General features: G+C 47.7%; 1 protein-coding gene across 1 annotated transcript in view; it reads left to right on the top strand.

Moving 5' to 3' along the window:
• Positions 1-22,766, top strand: part of MYO3A (myosin IIIA) — a 1,386,887-nt gene that overhangs the window by 854,892 nt on the left and 509,229 nt on the right. The window contains exon 28 of the mRNA XM_086939966.1: positions 21,120-21,231. Within this exon, the coding sequence (XP_086796092.1) occupies positions 21,120-21,231 (112 nt within the window). The remainder of the gene's footprint in view (positions 1-21,119; positions 21,232-22,766) is intronic.

Genomic DNA, 22,766 nt, shown 5'->3' with positions numbered 1-22,766 from the left:
CCCTCCAATTGAATTGCCTAACTATTATGTTCTCCCACCAGGTAAGCATGGTCAGCAAGCCCTCTGAGGTCATGGCACTCGTTGTCCTGTAGAGCCAAGAGATCAAATGGTGGCCTTGGTGAAAAGTCAGTTTGCTCTGAAGTAGGACATATATTGAAGGCTACAAGTCTAAATCCCCTACAAGCTGCGTGCAGCCAGGACCAATGTCCTGTAATCCAAACATTATGTGCCCAGGAGGCCTTTTTCCCGAATCAGGCACTCCAGGCTTTGGAAGGTGACTTCTAAGTAGCAGTTCCCCAGTGTTGGCAGCTCTGTAACTCCACCCATTCCTGATCACTAAAAAGCTCTCATCACACTTTGAACAACGCCCATCCCATAACATTAAAAACATCTTTCTGCACCTGAACTCCACCCATTCCTGGCCCCTAACAACCCCTCATCACCCCTAAATATTACCCATCCCATCACCCCTAAACTTCGCCCACCACTGTTTCCTTAAAATTACCTTTACTTAAAGTGGGTTTTCCATGATCCACTTTTCTCCAACGCGGTTTCTCAGTTTGCATTTTTCCATGAATTTTTGTGTATCAACCATAGAAATGCAGATTTTCTGCCTGCATCTCTGGTAGTTCAGCCATCCAGTTTAGAGGTCTTTACATAGTGGAAATTCGATCACAGTAGGCAACTCATGTTCTGTCATCAGGTCCATCAAGTTGCAGTGAGTCCTTCAACCCAGCTGGTAGAAGTTCTGCAATTTCGAAAACAGCAATCTGCCATGATGTTTGACAGAAATAGCACAGAGAACGACCCCTATGGAAAAAAATGGAAGCTGGACGCTGCTGTATAGTATCCCTGGCACAAGCATTTTGGTTTTAAATGCTCAAGCATGCTAGGAGACAAGAAACGTGTGTACTGCCATTGTACTTTCAGTCTATGGGTAGGGTACGTTTTCAGTGCCCACATTAGATGGGGGACAAGTCACCAGCTTACGTGAGAATTCTCACATATTCCACCAAAATCTCCTGCCTTTAATGTAGCTCAAACCATAGCACAGACAATCACTTTGATGGAGAAATCTTTACTGCCCTGACAACAACTTCAAAACCCAGTAGACTTTTCACTGTCAGAGTGCTGAAGACTTAGGGCTTGATTTAGAGCTTGGCAGAGCAGGAGGGCTGTCATACCTCAGTGGTCCTGTCACCCCGTCAAACATGTGGTTGCTGTGATCAATTTTAAGTTGAGGGAAGTGCCATATTTAAAACAGATTCAGAAAAGGGGGTGGTGATGGACAGAGTATCTGAATTAAGCAGAACACTCCTACCCAGTCAACTGATCAGGGCTTGATCCATCACCATTTTTTAGCTCACTGCACCATCCCAGCTCAGAACCTGGCTACATGCAAATTAGTCTGTCCCTGGCCCAGTGCATCATGGGAACAGGGCAGACCAAACTGCCAAGCCAATTCTTTTACTGGAAAGGAAACAAGCTTCCGGGGACCGGTTTCTGGTATTACAGCCGTCTTCGGCCCGGCTTGCTTGAATCCTGATGGTGCAGTGAGCAAGGGACTCATGTCTGAGCATACCCTTCCACGCTTATCGTGGACAACACGATTCAGAAAAGGGGGTGGTGATGGACAGAGTATCTGAATTAAGCAGAACACTCCTACCCAGTCAACAGATCAGGGCTTGATCCATCACCGTTTTTTAGCTCACTGCACTATCCCAGCTCAGAACCTGGCTACATGCAAATTAGTCTGTCCCTGGCCCAGTGCATCATGGGAACAGGGCAGACCAAACTGCCAAGCCAATTCTTTTACTGGAAAGGAAACAAGCTTCCGGGGACCGGTTTCTAGTATTACAGCCGTCTTCGGCCCGGCTTGCTTGAATCCTGATGGTGCAGTGAGCAAGGGACTCATGTCTGAGCATACCCTTCCACGCTTATGGTGGACAACACGATTCAGAAAAGGGGGTGGTGATGGACAGAGTATCTGAATTAAGCAGAACACTCCTACCCAGTCAACAGATCAGGGCTTGATCCATCACCGTTTTTTAGCTCACTGCACCATCCCAGCTCAGAACCTGGCTACATGCAAATTAGTCTGTCCCTGGCCCAGTGCATCATGGGAACAGGGCAGACCAAACTACCAAGCCAATTCTTTTACTGGAAAGGAAACAAGCTTCCGGGGACCGGTTTCTAGTATTACAGCCGTCTTCGGCCCGGCTTGCTTGAATCCTGATGGTGCAGTGAGCAAGGGACTCATGTCTGAGCATACCCTTCCACGCTTATGGTGGACAACACGATTCAGAAAAGGGGGTGGTGATGGACAGAGTATCTGAATTAAGCAGAACACTCCTACCCAGTCAACAGATCAGGGCTTGATCCATCACCGTTTTTTAGCTCACTGCACCATCCCAGCTCAGAACCTGGCTACATGCAAATTAGTCTGTCCCTGGCCCAGTGCATCATGGGAACAGGGCAGACCAAACTACCAAGCCAATTCTTTTACTGGAAAGGAAACAAGCTTCCGGGGACCGGTTTCTGGCATTACAGCCGTCTTCGGCCCGGCTTGCTTGAATCCTGATGGTGCAGTGAGCAAGGGACTCATGTCTGAACATACCCTTCCACGCTTATGGTGGACAAAACGATTCAGAAAAGGGGGTGGTGATGGACAGAGTATCTGAATTAAGCAGAACACTCCTACCCAGTCAACAGATCAGGGCTTGACCCATCACCGTTTTTTAGCTCACTGCACCATCCCAGCTCAGAACCTGGATACATGCAAATTAGTCTGACCCTGGCCCAGTGCATCATGGGAACAGGGCAGACCAAACTACCAAGCCAATTCTTTTACTGGAAAGGAAACAAGCTTCCGGGGACCGGTTTCTGGCATTACAGCCGTCTTCGGCCCGGCTTGCTTGAATCCTGATGGTGCAGTGAGCAAGGGACTCATGTCTGAGCATACCCTTCCACGCTTATGGTGGACAAAACGATTCAGAAAAGGGGGTGGTGATGAACAGAGTATCTGAATTAAGCAGAACACTCCTACCCAGTCAACAGATCAGGGGTTGACCCATCACCGTTTTTTAGCTCACTGCACCATCCCAGCTCAGAACCTGGCTACATGCAATTTAGTCTTTCCCTGGCCCAGTGCATCATGGGAACAGGGCAGACCAAACTACCAAGCCAATTCTTTTACTGGAAAGGAAACAAGCTTCCGGGGACCGGTTTCTGGCATTACAGCCGCCCTCAGCCCGGCTTGCTTGAATCCTGATGGTGCAGTGAGCAAGGGACTTATGTCTGAGCATACCCTTCCACGCTTATGGGGGACAAAACGATTCAGAAAAGGGGGTGGTGATGGACAAAGTACCTGAATTAAGCAGAACACTCCTACCCTGTACACAGATCAGGGCTTGATCCATCACCGTTTTTTAGCTCACTGCACCATCCCAGCTCAGAACCTGGCTACATGCAAATTAGTCTGTCCCTGGCCCAGTACATCATGGGAACAGGGCAGACCAAACTACCAAGCCAATTCTTTTACTGGAAAGGAAAAAAGCTTCCGGGGACCGGTTTTTGGCATTACAGCCGTCTTCGGCGCGGCTTGCTTGAATCCTGATGGTGCAGTGAGCAAGGGACTCATATCTGAGCATACCCTTCCATGCTTGTGGTGGACAAAACGATTCAGAAAAGGGGGTGGTGATGGACAGAGTACCTGAATTAAGCAGAACACTCCTACCCAGTCAACAGATCAGGGCTTGATCCATCACCGTTTTTAGCTCACTGCACCATCCCAGCTCAGAACCTGGCTACATGCAAATTAGTCTGTCCCTGGCCCAGTGCATCATGGGAACAGGGCAGACCAAACTACCAAGCCAATTCTTTTACTGGAAAGGAAACAAGCTTCCGGGTACCGGTTTCTGGCATTACAGCCGTCTTTGGAAACGGTGATGGATCAAGCCCTGATCTGTTGACTGGGTAGTAGTATTCTGCTTAATTCAGATGCTCTGTCTATCACCACTCCCTTTTCTGAATCGTTTTGTCCACCACAAGCGTGGAAGGGTATGCTCAGATGTGAGTCCCTTGCTCACTGCACCATCAGGATTCAAGCAAGCCGGGCCGAAGACGGCTGTAATGCCAAAAACCAGTCCCCGGAAGCTTGTTTCCTTTCCAGTAAAAGAATTGGCTTGGTAGTTTGGTCTGCCCTGTTCCCATGATGCACTGGGCCAGGGACAGACTAATTTGCATGTAGCCAGGTTCTGAGCTAGGATGGTGCAGTGAGCTAAAAAAAGGTGACGGATCAAGCCCTGATCTGTTGACTGGGTAGTAGTATTCTGCTTAATTCAGATGCTCTGTCCATCACCACCCCCTTTTCTGAATCATTTTGTCCACCACAAGCGTGGAAGGGTATGCTCAGATGTGAGTCCCTTGCTCACTGCACCATCAGGATTCAAGCAAGCCGGGCCGAAGACGGCTGTAATGCCAGAAACCAGTCCCCGGAAGCTTGTTTCCTTTCCAGTGAAAGAATTGGCTTGGTAGTTTGGTCTGCCCTGTTCCCATGATGCACTGGACCAGTCACAGACTAATTTGCATGTAGCCAGGTTCTGAGCTGGGATGGTGCAGTGAGCTAAAAAACGGTGATGGATCAAGCCCTGATCTGTAGACTGGGTAGTAGTATTCTGCTTAATTCAGATGCTCTGTCCATCACCACCACCTTTTCTGAATCGTTTTGTCCACCACAAGCGTGGAAGGGTATGCTCAGATGTGAGTCCCTTGCTCACTGCACCATCAGGATTCAAGCAAGCCGGGCCGAAGACGGCTGTAATGCCAGAAACTGTTCCCCAGAAGCTTGTTTCATTTCCAGTAAAAGAATTGGCTTGGTAATTTAGTCTGCCCTGTTCCCATGATGCACTGGGCCAGGGACAGACTAATTTGCATGTAGCCAGGTTCTGAGCTGGGATGGTGCAGTGAGCTAAATAACGGTGATGGATCAAGCCCTGATCTGTTGACTGGGTAATAGTATTCTGCTTAATTCATATGCTCTGTCCATCACCACCCCCTTTTTCTGAATAGTTTTGTCCACCACAAGCGTGGAAGGGTATGCTCAGATGTGAGTCGCTTGCTCACTGCACAATCAGGATTCAAGCAAGCCGGGCCGAAGACGGCTGTAATGCCAGAAACCAGTACCCAGAAGCTTGTTTCCTTTCCAGTAAAAGAATTGGCTTGGTAGTTTGGTCTGCCCTGTTCCCATGATGCACTGGGCCAGGGACAGACTAATTTGCATGTAGCCAGGTTCTGAGCTGGGATGGTGCAGTGAGCTAAAAAACGGTGATGGATCAAGCCCTGATCTGTTGACTGGGTAGTAGTATTCTGCTTAATTCAGATGCTCTGTCCATCACCACCCCCCTTTTCTGAATTGTTTTGTCCACCACAAGCGTGGAAGGGGATGCTCAGATGTGAGTCCCTTGGTCACTGCACCATCAGGATTCAAGCAAGCTGGGCCGAAGACGGCTGTAATGCCAGAAACCGGTCCCCGGAAGCTTGTTTCCTTTCCAGTAAAAGAATTGGCTTGGTAGTTTGGTCTGCCCTGGTCCCATGATGCACTGGGCCAGGGACAGACTAATTTGCATGTAGCCAGGTTCTGAGCTAGGATGGTGCAGTGAGCTAAAAAAAGGTGACGGATCAAGCCCTGATCTGTTGACTGGGGAGTAGTATTCTGCTTAATTCAGATGCTCTGTCCATCACCACCCCCTTTTCTGAATCGTTTTGTCCACCACAAGCGTGGAAGGGTATGCTAAGATGTGAGTCCCTTGCTCACTGCACCATCAGGATTCAAGCAAGCCGGGCCAAAGACGGCTGTAATGCCAGAAACCGGTCCCCGGAAGCTTGTTTCCTTTCCAGTAAAAGAATTGGCTTGGTAGTTTGGTCTGCCCTGTTCCCATGATGCAATGGGCCAGGGACAGACTAATTTGCATGTAGCCAGGTTCTGAGCTGGGATGGTGCAGTGAGCTAAAAAACAGTGATGGAACAAGCCCTGATCTGTTGACTGAGTAGTAGTATTCTGCTTAATTCAGATGCTCTGTCCATCACCACCTCCTTTTCTGAATCGTTTTGTCCACCACAAGCATGGAAGGGTATGCTCAGATGTGCGTCCCTTGCTCACTGCACCATCAGGATTCAAGCAAGCCGGGTCGAAGACGGCTGTAATGCCAGAAACCGGTCCCCGGAAGCTTGTTTCCTTTCCAGTAAAAGAATTGGCTTGGTAGTTTGTTCTGCCCTGTTCCCATGATGCACTGGGCCAGGGACAGACTAATTTGCATGTAGCCAGGTTCTGAGCTGGGATGGTGCAGTGAGCTAAAAAACGGTGATGGATCAAGCCCTGATCTGTTGACTGGGTAGTAGTATTCTGCTTAATTCAGATGCTCTTTCCATCACCACCCCCTTTTCTGAATGGTTTTGTCCACCACAAGCGTGGAAGGGTATGCTCAGATGTGAGTCCCTTGCTCACTGCACCATCAGGATTCAAGCAAGCCGGGTCGAAGACGGCTGTAATGCCAGAAACCGGTCCCCGGAAGCTTGTTTCCTTTCCAGTAAAAGAATTGGCTTGGTAGTTTGGTCTACCCTGTTCCCATGATGCACTGGGCCAGGGACAGACTAATTTGCATGTAGCCAGGTTCTGAGCTGGGATGGTGCAGTGAACTAAAAAACGGTGATGGGTCAAGCCCTGATCTGTTGACTGGGTAGGAGTGTTCTGCTTAATTCAGATACTCTGTCCATCACCACCCCCTTTTCTGAATCGTTTTGTCCACCATAAGCGTGGAAGAGTATGTTCAGACATGAGTCCCTTGCTCACTGCACCATCAGGATTCAAGCAAGCCGGGCCGAAGACGGCTGTAATGCCAGAAACCGGTCCACGGAAGCTTGTTTCATTTTCAGTAAAAGAATAGGCTTGGTAATTTGATCTGCCCTGTTCCCATGATGCACTGGGCCAGAAACAGACTAATTTGCATGTAGCCAGGTTCTGAGCTGGGATGGTGCAGTGAGCTGAAAAACGGTGATGGATCAAGCCCTGATCTGTTGACTGGGTAGTAGTATTCTGCTTAATTCATATGCTCTGTCCATCACAACCCCCCTTTTCTGAATCGTTTTGTCCACCACAAGCGTGGAAGGGTATGCTCAGATGTGAGTCCCTTGCTCACTGCACCATCAGGATTCAAGCAAGCCGGGCCGAAGACGGCTGTAATGCCAGAAACCAGTCCCCGGAAGCTTGTTTCCTTTCCAGTGAAAGAATTGGCTTGGTAGTTTGGTCTGCCCTGTTCCCATGATGCACTGGACCAGTCACAGACTAATTTGCATGTAGCCAGGTTCTGAGCTGGGATGGTGCAGTGAGCTAAAAAACGGTGATGGATCAAGCCCTGATCTGTAGACTGGGTAGTAGTATTCTGCTTAATTCAGATGCTCTGTCCATCACCACCACCTTTTCTGAATCGTTTTGTCCACCACAAGCGTGGAAGGGTATGCTCAGATGTGAGTCCCTTGCTCACTGCACCATCAGGATTCAAGCAAGCCGGGCCGAAGACGGCTGTAATGCCAGAAACTGTTCCCCAGAAGCTTGTTTCATTTCCAGTAAAAGAATTGGCTTGGTAATTTAGTCTGCCCTGTTCCCATGATGCACTGGGCCAGGGACAGACTCATTTGCATGTAGCCAGGTTCTGAGCTGGGATGGTGCAGTGAGCTAAATAACGGTGATGGATCAAGCCCTGATCTGTTGACTGGGTAATAGTATTCTGCTTAATTCATATGCTCTGTCCATCACCACCCCCTTTTTCTGAATAGTTTTGTCCACCACAAGCGTGGAAGGGTATGCTCAGATGTGAGTCGCTTGCTCACTGCACAATCAGGATTCAAGCAAGCCGGGCCGAAGACGGCTGTAATGCCAGAAACCAGTACCCAGAAGCTTGTTTCCTTTCCAGTAAAAGAATTGGCTTGGTAGTTTGGTCTGCCCTGTTCCCATGATGCACTGGGCCAGGGACAGACTAATTTGCATGTAGCCAGGTTCTGAGCTGGGATGGTGCAGTGAGCTAAAAAACGGTGATGGATCAAGCCCTGATCTGTTGACTGGGTAGTAGTATTCTGCTTAATTCAGATGCTCTGTCCATCACCACCCCCCTTTTCTGAATTGTTTTGTCCACCACAAGCGTGGAAGGGGATGCTCAGATGTGAGTCCCTTGGTCACTGCACCATCAGGATTCAAGCAAGCTGGGCCGAAGACAGCTGTAATGCCAGAAACCGGTCCCCGGAAGCTTGTTTCCTTTCCAGTAAAAGAATTGGCTTGGTAGTTTGGTCTGCCCTGGTCCCATGATGCACTGGGCCAGGGACAGACTAATTTGCATGTAGCCAGGTTCTGAGCTAGGATGGTGCAGTGAGCTAAAAAAAGGTGACGGATCAAGCCCTGATCTGTTGACTGGGGAGTAGTATTCTGCTTAATTCAGATGCTCTGACCATCACTACCCCCTTTTCTGAATCGTTTTGTCCACCACAAGCGTGGAAGGGTATGCTAAGATGTGAGTCCCTTGCTCACTGCACCATCAGGATTCAAGCAAGCCGGGCCGAAGACGGCTGTAATGCCAGAAACCGGTCCCCGGAAGCTTGTTTCCTTTCCAGTAAAAGAATTGGCTTGGTAGTTTGGTCTGCCCTGTTCCCATGATGCACTGGGCCAGGGACAGACTAATTTGCATGTAGCCAGGTTCTGAGCTGGGATGGTGCAGTGAGCTAAAAAACAGTGATGGAACAAGCCCTGATCTGTTGACTGAGTAGTAGTATTCTGCTTAATTCAGATGCTCTGTCCATCACCACCTCCTTTTCTGAATCGTTTTGTCCACCACAAGCATGGAAGGGTATGCTCAGATGTGCGTCCCTTGCTCACTGCACCATCAGGATTCAAGCAAGCCGGGTCGAAGACGGCTGTAATGCCAGAAACCGGTCCCCGGAAGCTTGTTTCCTTTCCAGTAAAAGAATTGGCTTGGTAGTTTGTTCTGCCCTGTTCCCATGATGCACTGGGCCAGGGACAGACTAATTTGCATGTAGCCAGGTTCTGAGCTGGGATGGTGCAGTGAGCTAAAAAACGGTGATGGATCAAGCCCTGATCTGTTGACTGGGTAGTAGTATTCTGCTTAATTCAGATGCTCTTTCCATCACCACCCCCTTTTCTGAATGGTTTTGTCCACCACAAGCGTGGAAGGGTATGCTCAGATGTGAGTCCCTTGCTCACTGCACCATCAGGATTCAAGCAAGCCGGGCCGAAGACGGCTGTAATGCCAGAAACCGCTCCGCGGAAGCTTGTTTCATTTCCAGTAAAACAATTGGCTTGGTAATTTGGTCTGCCCTGTTCCCATGATGCACTGGGCCAGAAACAGACTAATTTGCATGTAGCCAGGTTCTGAGCTGTAATGGTGCAGTGAGCTAAAAAACGGTGATGGATCAAGCCCTGATCTGTTGACTGGGTAGTAGTATTCTGCTAAATTCATATGCTCTGTCCATCACCACCACCCTTTTCTGAATCGTTTTGTCGACCACCAGCATGGAAGGGTATGCTCAGATATGAGTCACTTGCTCACTGCACCATCAGGATTCAAGCAAGCCGGGCCGAAGACGGCTGTAATGCCAGAAACCAGTCCCCGGAAGCTTATTTCCTTTCCAGTAAAAGAATTGACTTGGTAGTTTGGTCTGCCCTGTTCCCATGATGCACTGGGCCAGTGACAGACTAATTTGCATGTAGCCAGGTTCTGAGCTGGGATGGTGCAGTGAGCTAAAAAACGGTGATGGATCAAGCCCTGATCTGTTGACTGGGTAGTAGTATTCTGCTTAATTTAGATGCTCTGTCCATCACCACCACCTTTTCTGAATCGTTTTGTCCACCACAAGCGTGGAAGGGTATGCTCAGATGTGAGTCCCTTGCTCACTGCACCATCAGGATTCAAGCAAGCCGGGCCGAAGACGGCTGTAATGCCAGAAACCGTTCCCCGGAAGCTTGTTTCATTTCCAGTAAAAGAATTGGCTTGGTAATTTGGTCTGCCCTGTTCCCATGATGCACTGGGCCAGGGACAGACTAATTTGCATGTAGCCAGGTTCTGAGCTGGGATGGTGCAGTGAGCTAAAAAACGGTGATGGATCAAGCCCTGATCTGTTGACTGGGTAGTAGTATTCTGCTTAATTCATATGCTCTGTCCATCACCACCCCCCTTTTCTGAATTGTTTTGTCCACCACAAGCGTGGAAGGGTATGCTCAGATGTGAGTCGCTTGCTCACTGCACCATCAGGATTCAAGCAAGCCAGGCCGAAGACGGCTGTAATGCCAAAAACCAGTCCCCGGAAGCTTGTTTCCTTTCCAGTAAAAGAATTGGCTTGGTAGTTTGGTCTGCCCTGTTCCCATGATGCACTGGGCCAGGGACAGACTAATTTGCATGTAGCCAGGTTCTGAGCTGGGATAGTGCAGTGAGCTAAAAAACGGTGATGGATCAAGCCCTGATCTGTTGACTGGGTAGTAGTATTCTGCTTAATTCAGATGCTCAGTCCATCACCATCCCCCTTTTCTGAATCGTTTTGTCCACCACAAGCGTGGAAGGGTATGCTCAGATGTGAGTCCCTTGGTCACTGCACCATCAGGATTCAAGCAAGCCGGGCCGAAGACGGCTGTAATGCCAGGAACCGGTCCCCGGAAGCTTGTTTCCTTTCCAGTAAAAGAATTGGCTTGGTAGTTTGGTCTGCCCTGTTCCCATGATGCACTGGGCCAGGGACAGACTAATTTGCATGTAGCCAGGTTCTGAGCTGGGATGGTGCAGTGAGCTAAAAAACGGTGATGGATCAAGCCCTGATCTGTTGACTGGGTAGTATATTCTGCTTAATTCAGATGCTCTGTCCATCACCACCCCTTTTCTGAATCGTTTTGTCCACCACAAGCGTGGAAGGGTATGCTCAGATGTGAGTCCTTTGCTCACTGCACCATCAGGATTCAAGCAAGCAGTGCCAAAGACGGCTGTAATGCCAGAAACCGGTCCCCGGAAGCTTGTTTCCTTTCCAGTAAAAGAATTGACTTGGTAGTTTGGTCTGCCCTGTTTCCATGATGCACTGGGCCAGGGACAGACTAATTTGCATGTAGCCAGGTTCTGAGCTGGGATGGTGCAGTGAGCTAAAAAACGGTGATGGATCAAGCCCTGATCTGTTGACTGGGGAGTAGTATTCTGCTTCATTCAGATGCTCTGTCCATCACCACACCCTTTTCTGAATCGTTTTGTCCACCACAAGCGTGGAAGGGTATGTTCAGATGTGAGTCCCTTGCTCACTGCACCATCAGGATTCAAGCAAGCTGGGCCGAAGACGGCTGTAATGCCAGAAACCGGTCCCCGGAAGCTTGTTTCCTTTCCAGTAAAAGAATTGGCTTGGTAGTTTGGTCTGCCCTGTTCCCATGATGCACTGGGCCAGGGACAGACTAATTTGCATGTAGCCAGGTTCTGAGCTGGGTTGGTGCAGTGAGCTAAAAAACGGTGATGGATCAAGCCCTGATCTGTTGACTGGGTAGTAGTATTCTGCTTAATTCAGATGGTCTGTCCATCACCACCCCCTTTTCTGAATCGTTTTGTCCACCACAAGCGTGGAAGGGTATGCTCAGATGTGAGTCCCTTGCTCACTGCACCATCAGGATTCAAGCAAGCCGGGCCGAAGACGGCTGTAATGCCAGAAACCGGTCCCCGGAAGCTTGTTTCCTTTCCAGTAAAAGAATTGACTTGGTAGTTTGGTCTGCCCTGTTTCCATGATGCACTGGGCCAGGGACAGACTAATTTGCATGTAGCCAGGTCCTGAGCTGGGATGGTGCAGTGAGCTAAAAAACGGTGATGGATCAAGAGCTGATCTGTTGACTGGGTAGTAGTATTCTGCTTCATTCAGATGCTCTGTCCATCACCACCCCCTTCTCTGAATCGTTTTGTCCACCACAAGCGTGGAAGGGTATGCTCAGATGTGAGTCCCTTGCTCACTGCACCATCAGGATTCAAGCAAGCTGGGCCGAAGACGGCTGTAATGCCAGAAACCGGTCCCCGGAAGCTTGTTTCCTTTCCAGTAAAAGAATTGGCTTGGTAGTTTGGTCTGCCCTATTTCCATGATGCACTGGGCCAGGGACAGACTAATTTGCATGTAGCCAGGTTCTGAGCTGGGATGGTGCAGTGAGCTAAAAAACGGTGATGGCTCAAGCCCTGATCTGTTGACTGGGTAGTAGTATTCTGCTTAATTCAGATGCTCGGTCCATCACCACCCCCTTTTCTGAATCGTTTTGTCCACCACAAGCGTGGAAGGGTATGCTCAGATGTGAGTCCCTTGCTCACTGCACCATCAGGATTCAAGCCAGCCGGGCCGAAGATGGCTGTAATGCCAGAAACCGGTCCCCGGAAGCTTGTTTCCTTTCCAGTAAAAGAATTGGCTTGGTAGTTTGGTCTTCCTTGTTCCCATGATGCACTGGGCCAGGGACAGACTAATTTGCATGTAGCCAGGTTCTGAGCTGGGATGGTGCAGGGAGCTAAAAAACGGTGATGGATCAAGCCCTGATCTGTTGACAGGGTAGTAGTATTCTGCTTAATTCAGATGCTCTGTCCATCACCACCCCCTTTTCTGAATCGTTTTGTCCACCACAAGCGTGGAAGGGTATGTTCAGATGTGAGTCCCTTGCTCACTGCACCATCAGGATTCAAGCAAGCTGGGCCGAAGACAGCTGTAATGCCAGAAACCGGTCCCCGGAAGTTTGTTTCCTTTCCAGTAAAAGAATTGGCTTGGTAGTTTGGTCTGCCCTGTTTCCATGATGCACTGGGCCAGGGACAGACTAATTTGCAGGTAGCCAGGTTCTGAGCTGGGATGGTGCAGTGAGCTAAAAAACGGTGATATATCAAGCCCTGATCTGTTGACTGGGTAGTAGTATTCTGCTTAATTCAGATGCTCTGTCCATCACCACCCCCTTTTCTGAATCGTTTTGTCCACCACAAGCGTGGAAGGGTATGCTCAGATGTTAGTCCCTTGCTCACTGCACCATCAGGATTCAAGCAAGCCGGGTCGAAGACGGCTGTAATGCCAGAAACCGGTCCCCGGAAGCTTGTTTCCTTTCCAGTAAAAGAATTGGCTTGGTAGTTTGGTCTGCCCTGTTCCCATAATGCACTGGGCCAGGGACAGACTAATTTGCATGTAACCAGGTTCTGAGCTGGGATGGTGCAGTGAGCTAAAAAACGGTGATGGATCAAGCCCTGATCTGTTGACTTGGTAGTAGTATTCTGCTTAAATCAGATGCTCTGTCCATCACCACCCCCTTTTCTGAATCGTTTTGTCCACCACAAGCGTGGAAGGGTATGCTCAGATGTGAGTCCCTTGCTCACTGCACCATCAGGATTCAAGCAAGCCGGGTCGAAGACGGCTGTAATGCCAGAAACCGGTCCCCGGAAGCTTGTTTCCTTTCCAGTAAAAGAATTGGCTTGGTAGTTTGGTCTGCCCTGTTCCCATGATGCACTGGGCCAGGGACAGACTAATTTGCATGTAACCAGGTTCTGAGCTGGGATGGTGCAGTGAGCTAAAAAACGGTGATGGATCAAGCCCTGATCTGTTGACTGGGTAGTTGTATTCTGCTTAATTCAGATGCTCTGTCCATCAACACCCCCTTTTCTGAATCGTTTTGTCCACCACAAGTGGAGAAGGATATGGTCAGATGTGAGTCCCTTGCTCACTGCACCATCAGGATTCAAGCAAGCCGGGCCGAAGACGGCTGTAATGCCAGAAACCGGTCCCCAGAAGCTAGTTTCCTTTCCAGTAAAAGAATTGGCTTGGTAGTTTGGTCTGCCCTGTTCCCATGATGCACTGGGCCAGGGACAGACTAATTTGCATGTAGCCAGGTTCCGAGCTGGGATGGTGCAGTGAGCTAAAAAACGGTGATGGATCAAGCCCTGATCTGTTGACTGGGTAGTAGTATTTCGCTTAATTCAGATGCTCTGTCCATCACCACCCCCCTTTTCTGAATCGTTTTGTCCACCACAAGCGTGGAAGGGTATGCTCAGATGTGAATCCCTTGCTCACTGCACCATCAGGATTCAAGCAAGCCGGGCCGAAGACGGCTGTAATGCCAGAAACCGGTCCCCGGAAGCTTGTTCCCTTTCCAGTAAAAGAATTGGCTTGGTAGTTTGGTCTGCCCTGTTCCCATGATGCACTGGGCCAGGGACAGACTAATTTGCATGTAGCCAGGTTCTGAGCTGGGATGGTGCAGTGAGCTACAAAACGGTGATGGATCAAGCCCTGATCTGTTGACTGGGTAGTAGTATTCTGTTTAATTCAGATGCTCTGTCCATCACCACCCCCTTTTCTGAATTATATTTAAAACAGGCCCCTCGGTGTACATTTCTCACCTGACAGCCTGCCTGTCAAAGGAGAGTCTGGTCACATTGGTACTGGTCCTGCCCTATTTAGGGCAAAGAAACAGTCACTTATTTTCCCTCCCTGTGTCTGAAGAACAGTCTCCACACACAGGGAGACAACTCCCTATGCATCAGGGCCATTTATGTTTTGCATTAGGAAAACAAATTTGATTTTAAAAAAATTCTCAATGGAAAATTGTTTCTAGAGCATTGCACTTTAAATATGGTGACAACTAGGCACATTTTATTTTCTGTGAAGGAATCCAGAGATCCTGTCAACCAGGAATCTCTTAACAGAATTCGTTTTCTTCCCCCAGAGTGGTAGAGCCCATTGCCTCCATCACCCTGACAAGTCACCTGATCATTTGTGGGGTCTGAAATACACTATTAGTTACACCACCTTGGGGGATGGAAGTTTCTCCTGCTTAACTCCGAATCAGTCCCTGTGTCTGGTATTTCGGACTTAATTTTAGTTTCTGGATATGGTCAGACCAATGTGCATGTGAAATGCTTGCCTTTGCAAAGCTGCAGGTGAGTGGGTATATAAGCGATGTGCTGTGTGAAGTTGTTGATCAAACAACAAAGTTAAGAGAACTACCCAACAAAACAGAAATTGAATACATGCTCTTGACCAGCAATGCAAAGTGGCTTCTGGACACAAGCTGGGATGATCAAAAACGAGATGATTAACAAATACATTGGCCATTTTGCAAAAGGTTAAGGATGCTAAACAGGGTGAGTAAATCTGGGATTTACTCTACCATTGTAGAGCCCCAGTGTGGGGGGCAGGGGGGGTATGCGCCTCACAAATGGCTACACCCAACAGCTATTGGAAAAAGGATAGTTCATGCTGTGGTTGAAGGTCTGTACCCCTTAATCTTGATTTAATTTCCAGAATAATAATTTCCAAGAGTTGAGTCTCATTAATCAGAGGTTGCCATTCCTTTATGATTTCTTTTCAACATTGATAATGTATGCAAAAAACAACACCAGCCGACACGTGTCCGCAGAGACCACGTCACTGTAACTACAGAATCATTCTTCTTGACCGTATCTTTGAAACCTCGCCTTGAAAAAGTCCTCGGCCAACCGGCCACTGGGCAAAGCACGTGTCGGCTGTTGTTGTTTTTTTAATAAATTATCAATGTTGAAAAGAAACAATAAAGAAATGGCAACCACTGATTAATGAAACGCAACTCTTGGAAACAATTTTTCAGGATATTACAGACCTCCAACCACAGCTTGACCCATTTTGCAAAAGGTGCAGCCTCTAATCATAGATAGAGTGTTATGAATTATCAGTTAATGGTAACAGAATGATGCACTGGTTACTACATTCAGCTTATACTTGACTGTAATGATGTGGATCCCTCTCCAACAAGTGGACAAATCATGCCAAACTTCTTTCCCCATTCGAAACATGATAACATTGAGTAGATAATACATTTGAGAAATTATTCAATCCTCAAATGACAGACTTTCTTCTAAAGTCTTAGGACCTGATTACATTTTGGGTGGTACTGGAGGAATTTAGAATCCACACCCATAAACACCAATCTCACTAGAAAACAAGCTCCGATTACCGTGTAATTGAGAGTTAGTCCACACATAATAGGAATAACTGTGCAAATCCCCTTTATCTGAATCAAATTAGGCCTGGAATTCCCATGAAAACTGTTAATGGAATTGTGGGACCCAAGTAGGTGGAGGACAGGATGGGGATGGTTCAGTGCGCTGACATGTCGCTAGACTGGTATGGGGAGCATGGGCTGTTAGAGGGGATCGGGCAGGCCTTGAGCTGCGGTCTGCAGTCCTGCGCGCAGTCTACAAGTGATTTTACCAGCTGGATTTTCAGTCCAGTAAAATGGGACCCAGCATTCTTTCAACTGGTATATCAGGACGCAGGAACACCAGGGCTCTTGTATTTTATTTATTTTATTTATTTGCATACTTATAACGCGCTGGGAATCGACTCCCTGAGGAGTATCTCCGCGCCTTTGGCAACATCTGAGACCAAGCAGGCTCTATCTCAAGTTTAGTAAATGCCTAACCAGAACTAGTAGTTAAACAGAAAAGTTTTTAATTTTTTCCTAAAAGGAAAATGTTCCTTACAGACTCTGATGTCGTAAGGAAGATCATTCCAGAGCTTTGGTCCTGCTACAGACAGAGCCCTTCATCCTTGTCTGGTCTTCCAGAACCTGGGGACACATAACAACTCTTGATCTCCAGATCTCAGAGCTCTCGAGGGGATATAGGGAATACATTTTTTAGTTAGATAATCAGGACCTTTACCGGTGAGGCATTTATGGATGATGCAGCACGTTTTAAACAACACCCTCTGTTTCACTGTGAGCCAATGCAGTTGATTTAGTAACGGTTTTGAGGGTGTGCGTGCTGGGGCATTCAGAACTAAACGTGCTGCCGTGTTCTGCACGACTTGGAGTCTGGAATGATGCCCTCATTGGCGGCTAACAGCAAACCATTACAATAATCCAGTCTGCTCAACACAAGCGGCTGAACTAGAGTTTTCCTGGTGGTATCAGGTAACAGGGGGAATACCCTTCGGAGAAGGCCAATAACATGGAAACAGGAGCCTACCACTTGATTAGTGTGATGTTTAAGGGTGAGCTCCTGATCCAGTTTGACTCCTAGGTCTTTCACTACCCCTTTGGGCACAGGGACTGGGCCTAGGTCTTGAGGCCACCAGTCAGGAGTCCACAGTCGTTTGGCTTCTCCAAAGAGCATCACCTCAGTCTTTGAGACGTTACACTGAAGGAAGTTTGCTGCCATCCAGTAAGCCACCTCTTTCATCCCCCGGGCAAAGGAGTTACGCACTTCAGGAGTCATGATTTTGAAAGGGAAGAGGAGTTGAGTATCGTCTGCATACGATACAGGGATGAACCCGTGGGATCTCATGATGTTAGCTAGGGGCGCCATGTGAATGTTAAAAAGCGTTGGGCTCAAGCAGGAGCCCTGCGGCACCCCCTTTGAGATCTCCACCTCCTCTGACTGGTAAGGACCCAGTATGACTCTCTGAAAAAACTCCTTAACCAGGCCAGCGCCTTGCCTCCCAGACCGATGTCAATTAGTCTGGAGGTCATGATATCATGTGACACAGTGTCAAATTCCGCTGACAGATCTAAAAGCACCAGGATAACGGAATAACCCTTATCCTGTAGCATATGAAGATCGTCAGCGACGGACAGCAAGGCGGTCTCAGTGCTGTGCCTGGGCCTGAACCCCGATTGGGAAGGATCAAGTCCCCCCGCACTTTCTATGTATTTAGATAAGTGCCGGTTTACAAACTTCTCAGTGAGCTTCCCTAGAAAAGGGAGGAGGGAGATGGGTCTCAAGTTTGTCAGATCGGTCCAGGGAATGGAGTTATTCTTTCGTAGAGGTCTGACCAAAGCATGCTTCCAGCCTTGGGGAACTTCCCCTGTGCTCAGTGAGAGATTGAGTACTTGCTGAATTCCAGCACCCAGCTCATCGCTAAGAAGAGACATAACCCGTGCTGGAATAATATCTGAAGGGCACCCACTCTTTGTTTGGGTGATAAGGGTGGTTATCTCCTCCAAAGATATTGGCGGGAAGACTTCAAGCTTACTGGTCGTATTTTCTGCTGAGCTGAAATGTGGCTGGACCATGCTATCAACAGTTCCCATGTTGTTAGAGGTGGATTTAGTGGCTAAGATCTTAGTGTAAATGCCATCTATTTTTCTGACAAAGAACTGTGAGATATTATTGCAAAGTTCCTGTGACTCAATCCCCTCCGTTTCGCAGACCGAGGGCTTTATAAAGGTTTGCAGAATTTGGTAGAGTACTTTGGGATTTTTACCGGCTGCTGACAATTGGGCTGCGATGTGATGTTTCCGCGCAGCCCGAATAGCTTTATGGTAAATTTTTAATGAGGTCCTATGATTTTCTTTGTCCTCTGCCTTGCGAGTAACTCTCCAACGTTTTTCTGACTTCCTAGCAGTTAGCTTTATCTGTCTAAGATCGTCTGTAAACGAGACTTCTTGTTTTGGGGCAGGCCGTGGTTTATATTTCCTCAAAGGAAAAACATGGTTAATGGTCAATGCTAAAGCTTCATTGAATTTGGCTAATGCAGAGGAAACGTTGTCCCCGCATTCATCCCAATTGGGTTCTGTGTATTTCCTCCTGAAACCCTCTGCAGTTAGTTTATTCCAGGGTCTTCTGACATCTGCCATAGTCCTCTGGGTGCCCTTTACCTTATAATTAGAGCGGGTGTAAAATTCAATGATTGCGTGGTCAGTCCAATCCACTTGAATGGGAGGCAGACATTTTATAAAAGTAAAATTACATAGCACAAGATCAAGGGTATGTCCAGCTATGTGTGTAGGTCCCTGATTCATTTGATTAAGACCAAGCGTGGCCAGATCAGCCAAGAGTGTCTGTGCTTCCACACATGTCGCTATTTCGCTGTGGACATTAAAGTCCCCTACCACAATAAAATCTGAATTGAACTGCATGTGGGGGGCCAGCGCTTCCACAAGTTGAGTGGAGAAATTCCCAAGAGGGCCTGGAGGTCGATAAACTAGTGCACCTTTCCTAGCTTCCTTTGAACTGGGATTGATAGTAAAAATCAGGAGCTCCATTTGCGGGTTACACACCGTTTCGGTGACCACCACCTCCATATCTTGCTTGAAAATAATGGCCAGCCCGCCACCAGTTTTGATAGGGCGGTCCATCCTCACTATTTTGTACCCTAACGGCACCCCCATTGTTATGGCCGGAACAGTGTGGGGCTTAAGCCAAGTTTCAGTTAAAAAAACAAAGATGTGGGTTCTCGGAAGTTATGAGATCCCAGATCTGAGTTGAGTGGGACACTAGTGAGCGAACATTGCACAGAAGGCTCTTACAATTCAGAGAAGGATCGTTAGAAGGGCTGAGAGTTGACTTAGTCAGCTTTTTTGTGGGGACAGGTGAGATGGAATTAGGCTGACAAGGAGAAATTACAGCGTTGCTGGTAAATTGTGTAAAACACTCCCTGCAAGTGAACAGTCCCTCCAAACAACTCTCCACCCTATGGGAGCACAACACAGAAACATACCTGCCCACATCCAGTAAAGTCTGACTGGAATACGTAAGAGCAGGACGATGGAATGGCTCTGAGTGGCTGATAGAGGCCGCCATAGCCCCCTGCCCCTGGCCCGGTCCTGTCGCGGACGGGCGCAGACGGGCTGGTCTTTGGCTCGTCTTAGGCGCAGGAGTAGGCGCCACACTGCGCGTCAACACTGCGCGTTGAGCCGACGAGTTGCTTTATAGCCCTCGAGTTAGGGGAGAGCTGGAGCGCTAACCGCTCGCTTCCCTGGATGTTCCTGCCTCTGCCCCGCTTCCGCACCCGTGATTGGCTGAAGGGTCGGACTGGGCGTGCAGGCACAGGACGAACTACAAACAGCAGGTCCCTCAGTGCGTGTGGGTATGCGGTACAATTTTATCAATTTTAACAAAGTGCAACACTTCCAACAGTATGAATCGAAAACAACAATCAATTTTGCCCCTTTTAAAACTGATTTTTCAGGTAAACAATTTAAAATTCTACACGAGCTCACGGAGCCGGTTAGTGCAATTTAAAACATAAGAAGAGCAGAATGCTCTAGAATGGCGCCAAGCGGAGTCGGGGAGAAGCTGCCACCGTCCCCCTTACCGCAAAGTCGGGTGCCTCCTCGCTGACTTTATAGCCCTCGAGTTAGGGGAGAGCTAGAGCGCTAACCGCTCGCCTCCCTGGATGTTCCTGCCTCTGCCCCGCCTTCCGCACCCGTGATTGGCTGAAGGGTCGGACTGGGCGTGCAGGCACAGGACGAACTACAAACAGCAGGTCCCTCAGTGCGTGTGGGTATGCGGTACAATTTTATCAATTTTAACAAAGTGCAACACTTCCAACAGTATGAAGCACAAACAACAAGCAATTTTGCCCCTTTTAAAACGGATTTTTCAGGTAAACAATTTACAATTCTACACGAGCTCACGCAGCCGGTTAGTGCAATTTAAAACATAAGAAGAGCAGAATGCTCTAGAATGGCGCCAAGCGGAGTCGGGGAGAAGCTGCCACCATCCCCCTTACCGCCGTATCTCAGCAGACATCCCAACCAGGGATAATGGCCCACATAATTTTACCTTTTTGATGACAGATGACCTACATAATCTATGTTGACTGTAAGTAGCAAGGTTGCACTATAATAAGCAGATCCTCCCTTTCTGCATGTCAAGGATATGGTGTATGTCTGGGGCTTGCTTTACATAGTTGAACTACTTCTGTAGAAGTTTCTTGTATTTCATCATGACTAACCTGTACACAACACACACACATGCACACACACTAGATGTGCCAATTTAAACACAAAGGAAGTTAAAATAATGCAATATGTAAAAGCTGTAAAGCAATGCTCTGTTACTGAAAAAAACAGTATTCTCTTACAGAAATTATGTATTCACAAAGCTAAAGGTTAGTGCTTGCCTAGCAAGCGATGGCAAATTATTCATCTACCTTAACAAGCTACTTAATAAGACAGAATGCTTTGCATGAACTGTTCTAATATATCAAAGTGTGCTTGGTGCCTCCACAGTCTCCCAGCCTAACAGTTAATATCCGGATCTTGAATTGATCATTTATAATGTACGGCATATTCTTATTATTTTTCATTCTAAATATTTCTATTTTAGGTATTTCATCATCTGCTACAAATCCAATGATCTTCCCCCAGTGAGTGCTGAATGCTGTGCTGCCATTCTGGAGAAAGCACATTTTCATAATTGGGCTTTAGGAAAAACCAAAGTAAGTCATTTGAATTATCTGTGGTTTCAAAAGGTAAAGTCTGCATCAAGAGCCTGTTTCTGTCATTGAGGTAATCATAGGAGGTAAGAATGAGGCTAAAGGAATGTTTTTTATAAAATGTCATTTGCATTTCAAACACCATAACACACATTATCATGCTGTGTTCTCCTCCCTGCTTCTGTCTTTTCTTTATAGGGTATCGGTGGCCTGCTGGCATGTCCTCGCCCCCCACTTGCCTTTATGTATGGCTCTTTCTTTGGATCTCCCCTTCCCAAAATGGCCCTAATGGGCCAACAAGAGCCTGAATGCCCATTTTGTTTGTCTGCTACGTCAGATTAATGTTCCCAATAGTCTTTTGTGCACTCTGAGAGTTGATGAGTGAATGGTTTAGCAGGACAAGGGTGCTCTGGGGAGGGATGAAGACATTCATAAATGGCTTATTTCCAGAGTGGGTGGCAGCATTCATGGCACTGAAAATAAAACATAACATCAGTGGCAAAAGCAGCCAGAGGAAGGCATGGGAGGCACAGAGGAGGCAGGACCAGGGCTTTAAGTGGGCCGGGTCTCACCGGGTCTGAGCACCTTCAGTTTTTTAAAGGAGGCCCGAAACGGGTCTCTATCGGGCTCTGTTTTGCGTCCTGGCACAGGTGGTCCGTTTTTTTCGGACTTCAGTGACAGCAGGCACATCGATGTGCGCTGCTCACACTGCTCACTTCTTACTATTGGAGAAGTTATGGCATGACGTCATGACAGGTGAGAGTTGTAGGGGAAGGGAAATCCTTTAAAGAGAGTCATTTTCTCTGCATTTTCCTTCTATTTTTGAAACTCCGGAGCAGCAACATTGTTGTGGTGCCACCAGGGTTTTAAGTGGAAGCTTTTTCAATATTATATATGAATCATAATTGCTGCTTGTTTATCCTATGCAACTAACAACCATTGACAAAGTCAATAGTCCTGACTTGTTGTAGTTATAATCTTACTTGTTGTATCATATATCTGGGTGCAATGACAGAAACAGCAAAATACAAGTCGGCCAGCACACTATGCTAAACACAGATTTTTAGCTTATGTGTTTTTAAGCCACACCCTTAATTACATTGGCCACGCCCCTTTAAGAGACCCCCCACCAGTTTTTTCATTACACTTAAAGCCCTGGGCAGGACTGATGCCAGGCATGCAGCTGCATGTGGGTATGAGCTCATATCCCTGGATGTCCTGGGCCACCGAATGTAAGGGAAACAGATGCATAAGGCTTCATACAGCAGGAAATGGATAATAAAATTAACTTTTGTTTCGTATAGGGCTCCCAGAATATGTATTGCCCGAGGCCCCGAAAATCTTTGAGATGACACTGAGTTTGTACACATCTGTATGCACAGATGCAGCAGCGTTTCTTTGATGTATGCATCTAATCACTCTTTCGTGATTAGTGTGCATGCACAGATTACATTCTTCATCAGTTATTTACTAAGTTGTTTCTAACAGAGAATGTGATAACGAAGGAAGATACATTTTGGGCGCCTAAGTTAATTTGT

The sequence above is a fragment of the Lissotriton vulgaris genome, chromosome 10 (assembly GCF_964263255.1).
Source record: "Lissotriton vulgaris chromosome 10, aLisVul1.2, whole genome shotgun sequence".
Taxonomy (NCBI): domain Eukaryota; kingdom Metazoa; phylum Chordata; class Amphibia; order Caudata; family Salamandridae; genus Lissotriton; species Lissotriton vulgaris.
The sequence above is the reverse complement of the archived record's forward strand: the minus strand, read 5'-3'. Positions and strand labels throughout refer to the sequence as shown.